The 12,073-nt window shown below is 25.8% G+C and overlaps 1 protein-coding gene across 1 annotated transcript in view; it reads left to right on the top strand.

Moving 5' to 3' along the window:
- The window catches only part of Delta (neurogenic locus protein delta), a 56,137-nt gene that overhangs the window by 22,424 nt on the left and 21,640 nt on the right, over positions 1 to 12,073 (top strand). Inside the window, exon 3 of the mRNA XM_075370625.1 lies at positions 7,547 to 7,604. Within this exon, the coding sequence (XP_075226740.1) occupies positions 7,547 to 7,604 (58 nt within the window). The remainder of the gene's footprint in view (positions 1 to 7,546; positions 7,605 to 12,073) is intronic.

Raw genomic sequence — 12,073 nt, 5'->3', positions numbered from 1 at the left:
TGAGTGATAATAAAAACTTAATTAAAAAATGTATATATCGTAATTTAATCAACACATAAGCTCAACAAAAAAAATGTGATGATCAAGTCACCATTAAGGAATTTAAATAAAAATTTTGAGGTTGTTTTCACAACAATTAAAACAAATTATATGATTCTAGGAAAAAATTATGAAATTATTTATTTGGCAACTATGGAAAAATAGTGATTAAAGTTTTCATTGTTTTCACTACATTAGAATTAATTTTTGTTTGTTTGAAAATATCTAACTGCTTTCTTCTTATTTAAAATAAATATTATTAATATAAAAAATTTGTTTTAAAACAAAATTTATATAACAACATGAACTTATTATTATATCAATCCCTAATAATACACAGTTTATATTTTTACTGCACTCAATATAATTTTTTTTTTGTCAAAGCAACGTTATTGCATAGTCATATTTTTTATTAACGTGATTTAGTATAAAGTTAACCAGTAATTTTAATAATAATTATTTTAGTGATATAATAACAGCTTAATCATGATATATTTAAACAAGAATAAACTGAATTATCTATAAACTACTTAGGTAAGTGCTGATGATGTTCTAAAAAAAGAAACCGGTTTTTTTTTATTCTTGTAAAATTATAATTTTTATCTCTTGATATTAAAATTTAATTATAAAAATAAATCAAACTATATATATAATTATAAAAGTATATAATATATTAACTAGGTTGATATCACAGCTTTTTTCTTTCAAAACTAATGTACCTGTTATAAAAAAAAATCTTAAAACAAAAAAAACCAACAAAAGAAATTAAGTATGGAATTCCATTGAATGAAAAAGAAAAGAATCAAATAAATACATGTAAAGAAAGGAATAAAGAAATAAGAAGGAAAAATCGTGCTGTTAAAAAGTCGTGAAGAATGAAGTATAACAAAGTAAAAATACCAACAAGTGGCTTATAACAGTGGAAACATAATACAAGAAATCCTCGTTATAAAGAGACATTTAAAACTGACTGTACTAGCAAAACGTTTCTTAAAAAGAACATTAAAACGCGTGCGTGTTTTGTTATGTTATATGTACGAAGCAAGTTAAAACATGCATAACATTGAACAGAATTATAAATGAATAAAAAAATGAATTTAAAACAAAAAAAAAAGAAGAGTTTAGTATGTATGTTGCTTTTTAACTGATAACATCATGTACAATAAAAATTATATATTTTGTATCTGTGAAAAAAAGGTGAGATAAAACATATATATCTTTTTTTCTTTGTTTAAATTGAACCTATTAATTTGAACTTCAATCATCTTGAAAAGAAAAAAAAACTGAAGACATGAATTTTAATTAGCTTTAAAATTATTTAACTTTCTATCGACAAATGGTTCAATGGTAAAAAATAGCTATTATCAGGTAAAATTATGTGTTCAGATTTTTTATACGAATGTCAAGAAAATTTATGAACATCTTCTTTTATCAATATTTAAATCCAGAGAAATAATCTTTCTATTTTAATTTAAATATAATAATAATAACTTTATATGGATCTACAATCATATTCATAAAAATAATAATCTATACCAAAAAAAAAAAAAAAATTAAAACTTTAAATCGAATTGTTTTTATTCATATACCGATATAATTATATATTTTTTATTTTATTTTACATTGAGAATTAATTATTGTAATTCATTAATTATAAAAAAACCTTTTAGGATTGAAATTAGAAAAAAAGAACTGATTTTGTTAAAAAAAACTTAGATAAAAACTTAAAAGTGTAAAGCTGTTGTTGCATTATCACACATAATTTATAAGCAGACATTATAGAACGTATCAACCGATGTGTAAGATATATCCTAAATAAAAAGTTAACTTCTCAGGTAAACATCAAACGGGTTCGCCACGTAAAGGTAAATTTCATGGGTAGATTCTATTAATTTTTTATATGGTGTTTACTTATAATTATTTTATGTTATGTTTGTGTGAGTATAATATATATATATATATATATAGATAGATGGATGTGTTTGTGCGATGAGGACGGATGGAGATTATAATGACTGGGTTTGCCAACAGTGGTTTATGGTTGTCGGTGCTCAGTGGTTGCTGGTTGTGCTTGTGGAACGTACACTCTGTATTCTGCTTGCGCGTGGGAACTAGTAGCGTGCCTAGAGGCATATTACAGGCCCATTCACGGCCCAACTCTCCACTCTTCCCTCCTCGTCATCCTTCTTCTAGAACCCATAATATCATTCTGTCTCTTTCTAATATATTTCTTTCTTATCCTTACCTTCACTCTTTCAATCACACACCACTTCATACCACTATTTCTTTTCTTTTTATTATTATTATTATTATTTTAATCTCATTCTATTTTATCAACTCATTCGTATTGAATTCATCTTTTTCTTTCCCTTCTCGTCAATATTTTTTTACCAAACTTTCTTTTCCTCTCTTTTTTCTTTCTTCTATCTTCTTCTTCTTCAACTTCAATATAAGACCACCAAGAAATAACAATCGCAACATCTCTCCACAGAAGATAACTATGCAGACAATAACAGATAGACAGGTTTATACAATCCTGCATTAAGTGTTGTTGTTTTTTTTATTTTGCATAATCACGACTTATCTTGTTATAAATAGCTGTTTATGAATTGTATTTCATTACTATTACTACAGTTTTTTTAATTTAAAAAATAAAAAAAGTGATAATTATTTCAATTTCGTTATTTATTCTTTAAATTATTTATTCACATTTTTATAAATAGTTAAACGTTTATTTTATGATTCTTGGCCTACATTTTGACTGAGAAAATTATGAGATTAATAAAAATAAAAACCGTTTCTAAAAATTAACTTATAAAAGATTCTCAGCAATATTTAATAAAAAATGAGACAGATGTCTAAATTCGGAATGAAACAATGCTAACTCTAGAAATTTTCCTTGAAAATTTCTTTCTAGATATTTTCAACAAGAATATTTTAATGTTAAAAGAAAAGGATGACAATATCACTTCGACCCATTTTCAATATATGTGTATTTATAATACAAAGTAAGCAATAATATATTTTTATATATTTAATAATTTATAGTATAGTAGATACCATTTATAAATCATTAGAAATATAATAATAAAGAAACTATTCAAGCAATAATAATATTTTTATTTATTTTAAATTTCGTTATTTATAAATATATTTATGATTTCCTATAAACTTGTTTAGTTAAAATTAAAATTTGCATTTTTTACACTAATTATAATATATAATCTAATTAATTTAAACATAACGTAACTTATGAATAGAATGAAAAAAATAAATCAGTTTAATTTTAGGTTAATTGTTTTGGATGTTATTTCACAATAAATTCTACTAAAAAAATAAAAACTCTTGAGCAGTTCTACGCAAAAAGACCGACTTTTCGTTAATCTAATTGGCTTTAATGTTTCTTTAATTTGGTTCAATACTGCGAATAATAGATACCGCAGATAAAGAAACGTCAACATTCCAACTTTCAGCATCATAACGAACGCGGTGGTAAAATTTTTTCTATCTCAAATTGAGCATAACTCAAAAAAGACTCAACCAATATTCATAAAATTTTCACATGCAAAACTTCAGATACACTAATACAGCATACTTAAATTTCATTAAAATTGGGTGTTGCAGGTTTGAAGATTTTCCAGCCTCAAAATGCTTAGGCAGCATAGGCACATTATTATTACATAGCCATAGACATAAGGAAACCTCAGTTTAAGTGAATGTTAATTTCATACTCTTCATAATAATACCATACTTTTCTTCAAAAGGTTTAGAAATAAACAGACAAAAAGCTAAGCCTAATTTATTAATTTAATATTAAAAAAAAAAATTATAAATTTATAATTTTGTTTTATTAATAAAATTAATTGAAAATATTTTTATTCATTAAAATATAGCAAGAAGTCATTTATATGGAAAAGAAGACTGGCCTAGTATAAGATTATATATTGATGTATTATGAATGAAGTCGACTTGAAACCAGTGATAGTATACTAAAAAGAGGGGATCCCCAAAAGTTATCAAGGCAAGATAGTCCATTAAATTTAGGGTGGGGTTAGCTTTTATACCCATATTGCTTTATATACGTTCAGATCAGTGGCTATTTTCAACCTCTGCGGGCGACTTCTGTGTTTCATACAACTACTAACTCTTAATTCCAGTTTTAAAAATCTCAAGAGCCAAGTATAAAAATAATGTTATAATCTTAAAACTGACGCGCCATACATGTTGACTACAAACCTTTTTTTTCCTTTTTATGTTATCGATATTTAAAACGAACTGATCGTTGTATTTATTCTTTTTTTTATATAAAACATTATTATAAATAAATTATAATTAAAAAAAAAACTTAAAAATTAACATACAATTTGTCAAGTATGACAATATCGTGTTTAGGTTTATATTTTCTTTTTTGTAAAAGATTTCTTATTAATGGGTTGACTTATTCTTCAATTTGCTATTCTTTTCTAGCCAATCTTTCAATCTCAAATTATATTTTTATCATATTTAATTTTCCAAAAATCAGCGGTTGGTGATAGAATTTAATTTTTTTCTTCATTACAGGTTTTACTCTTTAAATTTTTTTTTAAATTAATATTTATAAGAGGATGCTTTAAATTGTTGAATTGAAAAAAATAATCTCCTTTTAAAAAGGTTTTCTCAAACAATCCTATTTATTGTAACATTTCTTGTTACTTATAACTTAAGCAAAAAATATTAATTATAAATGATGAATAAAATAAAATTATAGAAAAATGCTTAAAAATGTCAATCATACTTAAAGAGAACCATAAAACTTCGTCATATTTAAGTGAATTATATGCATTTTAATTTTTTTAAATTCTCCCTTTAATATAATAATCTATGATTTCTCTGTGGATAGATCTCTTTAACTGTATCCCTCCTTATTAAGATGATTTATGAGTTAAAGCTGGATCTGTAATAAGATTGCATAATTACTTCACCCTTTCTATTTGAGTAGTTTGTTTTTGGTTGGGGTGGAACTGTCTTTAGAACTTTTAGGGTATTCTTTTTTCTAGCTAATGATTATAGTCCATCAGAGGCTAAGTTGTTTATCGGAAAAAGGGGCATTATAATTTATGTAGTTATAGTAGTAATATTCAAATTTAATTGATTATAATATATATATATATATATACTATCAATACTGGGTATCATGAATTTAAAAAAAAATTTCCCATGCAATGTTAAAAAAAAATATCATAATAATGTTGAACGTAGCAAAAAATTTGACTACAATCAACATACTGACATAAAGGAAGAATATGTTTTTCGTAATTCGATAAAACACGCTGGAAATAACTTCCAACTGGAATGGCAAAGTGACATTTAAAATACCAATTTCACAGATTAAGACTATTAACCAAGCATAATTTTAAATATTAACACAAGTAAAATAAGCATTATTATTTATAAACTTTAAAAATTGGTTCATAATTTTCCAAAAATAATTTTTTCCAGTACTGCAAAATACATTGTTGCCAGTGCTATATATGTAATTTTAAAAAATTAAACGTACTTATATATATTATGAATTAAAAAAAAAAAAAAACATAAAATATATATTTTTTTGGCCTATGTTAAATGATTTTGAATCAAAATAAGTCTTATATTTTTTCTTACACATTAGCTATTTTTTTTTTTTTTTGATTCAATAAAGAACATTTTAATTTAATTACAAAAAGAAACACAATTACACTTGGTTTTCGTGTTTCATTCAGTGTGAACGTCAATTAAACCCACCCTATGTAGGATATACGTGTATATATATATATATATATAATATACATACATACGTACGTATATCCGGTTTTAACGTACCAGCAGCCACATCAGGTTTGGTTCTGGTTCTGTAGGGATTCTTAAGTGTTTATAGACTGGGTGAATTGATGGTACGTATTAAAAAAAGGGGGTGGATGGGTGGTGACGGAGAGGAAAATGGGCGACCGGGATAAGAAGAGGAGTAGTTGCGTTGCGCGTCGTAATGTTGAATGGCCACTAACCGGTTAGAGACTCATTCATCAGGTACCTATCTTTTTAAGTGAATGGTACGGGATGGAAGATGCTGGGTACAACAACTCAGCAGGTATCTTCTTTAATCTTATTATATATGCCTACATCTACAAAAATATTGTACATTAGTTTGTCTAATGATATTTAGAATATTATTTTTATTATTGTAATTAATCTTCAGCTTTTAGTTTATGTAAATTATTTGTACGGATTTAAGTTTCATTTATGATCTGTGTTTGTATTATTTTACATGATAAAGCTCATTTTTAATTTTACTGTTTGTTTCCAAGAGCAGTCTCATAATTGTTATGTGTATCGTCAGAGAATAATTGTTGATTTTACTTATTTTATATATATATATATATTTTTTATTTTTTTGCTCAATAACAATTACAATTACAATCGGCTCTCCTACGAAGCCATACGTAAGTTTCCTGACAAAAGCACGTGATAAGAAGTTCCTTAAGGAATCCCCAAAATAAATAATACACAATAAACAGTTGCAAGCAAACTTAAAGTCAAATATGAAATTTCAAGCTCAGTCATAAATCACAAACCATTAATTTCAGCACCATATAGTTCACAAGAAAAAAAAGAGAAGTAACAAGAAATATATATATTTGAATATAAATATTTACTTTTGTATAGTATTCATACAGTTTTAATAATATGTATATGCTTTTTAAACTAGATCTATAACTGAAGTAAAAAAAAAGATTGATTGAAAGATTTTTACTATTAACTTCGATGTGACAATACATTTTTTTCTCCGTCACTCTTTATTCTATGCCCTTCCTGTTTATTTTATAGCAGAATTAAATGGCCTGTACAACAATGAGAAATAATTTAATATTAAAAGAAATTTGTTAATAGCATAAATTATAAACATTTACAAAAAAATTCCATCACAACCATTTAATTTACGTGATATATTAAACAGTAATATCCTTTAGTATTGGCCGAAACATAAAAATAAAACATCTGTTAAACTCTCACTTCAACCAATTATGTGGACATCCAATTCAAGAATAGAAGAGAATCAATTTTATTTATATTGTACGTATTTATTTCCAAATAATGTTAAATACCTCTAATGAATGAGTCGTTAAATACCATGAGTAATGACAAATGTATATATTAAATACCTAAATACTAACGATTTTTTATTCTCCCTTTAATATTTAACCTAATGTTTACAAAAATGCTAGTAGAGATCTTTGCCAACAAAATTGGTTCCTAATTTATTATTACTAATATCTTCAAAATGAGCCTGGATAATTGAAATTATTTTTTTAATTTTAATATTTGTTTCATTCTAACCATGTTTGTTTTATAATATTATTTAAAATCCATTATAACTGAGTTTTAATTTTTTTTTAAATATATTAATTAATAAAATATTATTTAAAAAATAAATTTTTATTATTGTAATTATAATCATCAATTAATTAATTTTTATTTACTTTTTTTTTTACAGGGAACGTTTTCATTAATCGTTGAAGCTTGGCACGATAATAATTCATCTAGATCGACAGGTATGTGCAATATTTTTATATTATTTATAATACGAATGATAATAAAAGTAAAATAAATTTACTTTTACTATTATCATTATTAGTTAAATAATATATAAAAAATAATATATTATTTATATTTTGATCACCGTGGTGGAGTGGTATCGTATCTGAATTTTATTTGGAAGTTCCGGGTTCGATTCCTAGAAATTACATTTCCCATAAACTGTAGAAATTCATTGTTATTTATCAGTAACAATTAATTAACCGACTAAGCCTATTGTTATATAAATTAATAAATAAATAATTATAGTTTAATGAAATTAGTACTCACCACCTCAGTGTTACGGACGGTAGTGTTATATAGCACTGAAATTTACGGGTAAGGTCTAGCAAGTTTATGACCCCCAACGTAATGACTTAAAAATAAAATAAAATATTAGTTTTATATTATTTTCTAATTACGTATTAACAAAATAAGAAAACGATGGAAAAAAAATCGATGAATCATTTGATTTTTACTTTTATTTTTGTTCAAAGAAATGATAATATTATATTGTGGTTGTGAATTTGGCTTAAATCCAGTTTTTTTTTTAGTCATCTTTATATGTGAGAAAGAAATCTATTCATTTTTCACATGAGTTTATAATGAAATAAACTGTTTAAAATGTATGTTGTATTTTTATTTTACATTATATACATATATATATAAAAAACAAGTTTTTTTGTAATTAATTACAAGTATTTTGTTTTTTTACTTTATTTTATTAATATTGTTACTTGATATGTTGTTTTATAATAGTTGTATGTTAAGTTGAATATACGTTTCAGTACAAAGTTATATATTATTATTTAATTTGTCTTGCTTTTATATTATTATTATTATTAGTTTATAATAGTAGACCTAACTAAATAATTTAATAAGTAAAGAAAAAGCAATAATAATAATTTGGCATTGAACGTAAAAGATTTGTATAGGATCAAGATATAACGATTTAATTTAGAAAAAAAAACTTGCATGCCTGTTATAACATGTTTGTTTTAATATATATATATATGTATATAATGTTAACAAATGAACTGGTCCATTAAAAGTGTAGATACCAGTCACAATTCAGCGTCAAGTCAACACAGAAGCGGTCATTTGTTATTCCACGCGAGCTTTAGGAAAGACTACACCACCACCACCGCCGCCACCATCACCTGTGTACCTTCCTTCCTACCTAGCACTACCCAATCTCATCACTTAACTGAATTCTTCTTATTATTATTCTTCAGTTCCCATGATAATGATTCACTTCACTGGCATCCAGTACTATATACACGATTTTAGTTTTCCGGTCATGTATTATAATATACCGGGCGATGACGGGGGTAGTGTTTTCTGTATTTTTATTATGTGAACTTCAAATTTTATCGTTCATAAGCAACTATTGTAAAACATGACATGATTTTTTGATTTTATCTTAAGACAAAAAATAACTGTAATATAAAGCTAACTGTATTTATATAACAATAATAATAATAATAATTATTAATAATAACGTTAATATTATACCTAATATTGAAAGTAAAATCCTTGTTTAATTACATAAATTTGTATGTATAACGGTGTATTATTTATTTCTGTATTTAAGTCCTGGCTTCGATTTTAACTTATTTTCATTTAACAAATAATTAAAATTTATATAATTTTTTGCCCGAATAGTGATCTAGAAAATAAAATTTTACAGTCGTTATCTAAGAATTAACTATATCAATTGTTAAATTTTTAAACAAAATTTATCCAGTAAAAGAATTATTAAATTTAATGTTTTGTTTTGATGATGAATTCAATAAAATTTTAATCGAATATTTGTAAACGATCTAATACGAAATATTTTTTAAGGGACAACTATGCTTAAAAATAACAATAATTTTATGTCAGTTACAATATACGAAAAAATGAAATAATTTATCATTATTTTTATGATTATTATTATTATTATAAATATATATTTACTTATCGAACCCATAACGTAACCGCTGCAGAATCGGTAGGTTATGTTGGAATGGAATTTTATGAATGATACGGATAAATTAAAACGTAGTTTAAATGTTTCATTTATTTATATTATTGTTAGAAAAGATGTTCAAAATGACCACCTTGGGCATCGATGCCCCTTTGTGCTCGACTGATCATATTGAGAGTCGTCTGACGCACGACGTTGGTGTCAATTGCGTTGATTTCTCGTTGAATGTTTATTTTCAGTTCATCAATATTGTGGAGATTAAATACATAAACTCTCTTTTTTAAGACGCCCCAAAGGAAAATATCGCAAGTAGACAACTCTATCTGCCCACCAACAGTTGCAATAATCAAGTCATTTCGGTGTGTCTGTCTCCTTCAGCTGTAAGACGGTACGATTTCAATTTTAATTCAAGAAGAATTTTAAGACAAGATGTGTATTTAACACCAGATTTTTGGTATAACTTGCGTAGTGATTTTTTTGGATTAGCAGTAATTTTCCTTTCAATATCGGCAATGACCTGTGAAGTCCTAATAGAAGGTAACCTGTTTCGTTTTGCATTTCAAGCCAAACCTGTTGTACGCCATTTTTTACCAAATCGTGTATGCTACTTTTCGCTGGGATACATGAATTCGGAAATTTTTCTACGAATACTTGACGTGATTCTGCAAACGATCCAGAGTGAATATAGACCTCAACTATAGCTATCCTGCCCTGGATTGAATAAGATATTTTACCAAACACAACTGCACTGTAACAAAACGTATACTGCACTGATACGTAACCACCTGACAAACGGCAGCATCAGTAGTAACATATATTTCCATTAGTCGAGCTAGAGGTGTGAGAGTCTTTCATAAATAGCGGTTTCATTATGGGTTCGATTTCATGTTGCTCACTCTATATTATGTTGTAATATTCAGAAATTCATTAATACAGGACTGTTGCTTGATTATTCTCAGTAAACTTACCACTGACTAATATCACTTGCAAATTACGTACAAAGAAATAGAAAAACTAAGAATTGCATAAAACAAAGCAAAAAATATATTTTCTAATTTATAATTTTTAAAATAAAAAAATAAATAATTGACAACTCTTTAGGTTCATACATGGATATAAGTTAAAACTCAATATTCATTAAAAGGAACGATATTTTTTTATTAAGATGATATTTAATTAATTATTAAAAATTCATATCAAATATGGTTAATGTTATAACACCTGTTTTAAACATTTTGGTAAATATTTATTAACTTGATCGGTAACATCTCCAAAATAGTAATATGTATAATTTATAAAAGGAAGCTTGTCCATCAGGTTATAAAGAAGTTAAAAATGTTTAGATTTTTTGTTATATTTTTATAAAAATCTATTCCTTACAGGATAATTTTCAAAAAAAAGAAATAAACGAATTTATTGCAGTGTTAACTAGATAAATGCAGTGTATGAAATTACTGTGATCAGTTAATATCGGTAAGATTTATACAATTTTGAGTATGAAATAGTTAAATATCGTTTTCAACATAAATAAGTATTATTTTTTATGTTTATTGAAAAATTAAAAAAAAAATTACTATAGAATTCAATCCCGATGATTTATTTGTTAAAGTAAGTTTTCATCAGTTGAAATTATCAGGAACTACAAAAAAAAAGTACGATTAAAACAACTCAGTATTTAAATTTTCAGAATGTTTGAGGATAAATTAATACAAAATAAGTTTATTTATTGTTTATAAAAGACATCAAACTCGAAAATCTTAATATATATCTGTTAAATTTTATACCCATATTTGTTTTTAGACGTATTTTTATTAAAAATATATCTTTCATATTTCTGACAATTAAAAAATAACAGTATTTAGATGACCGGAACTTCAGTATATTGCCAAATTTTATTAAAAAAAAAAACACCATGTGAGGTGAAACTTATATTTTCAAGTCATTTATCAGGTAGTGAGATGAAGCTGATGGAGGGAGAGATTCGTTACCAGGTAGCAAAGACCTACTTTATACTTTATTTAACGCATATGGTTATATTAGCATTAGTTAGGGTTTGAATAATATGTATATATATATATATATATATATATATATATATATAGGTCCTTGTATTTTGATAGTAGGGGAAGACAAGTTAAAGGGAAAGACGGCAGCAACAACGGGATTGAGGTTGCAAGAAAGCCATGGGAACGAAATCTGAACCGTAGCCAGGTGTTAGTCATATGTTGAACTTCCTTCCGGACCGTAATAATAGTAGTAGTGGGTGTTATATAGTAATAGTCTATCGACGTAAAGGAAAAGATAGTAAGGGATTGGAGGGTGTCATTTATATCTTGATATTGCAGGTAGGTAGTTAGACGGTACTGTACAGCTTCCGGAGCGCTTGAGGGTACATTCTGTTTGTTGGTTGTTACTGTTGTTGGACGATCAGGATAGAAGGTTCGGAGGTCTGGGAGAAGTATATGAAGAAGAAGAAGA

The sequence above is a fragment of the Lycorma delicatula genome, chromosome 7 (assembly GCF_047948215.1).
Source record: "Lycorma delicatula isolate Av1 chromosome 7, ASM4794821v1, whole genome shotgun sequence".
Taxonomy (NCBI): Eukaryota; Metazoa; Arthropoda; class Insecta; order Hemiptera; family Fulgoridae; genus Lycorma; species Lycorma delicatula.
The sequence above is the reverse complement of the archived record's forward strand: the minus strand, read 5'-3'. Positions and strand labels throughout refer to the sequence as shown.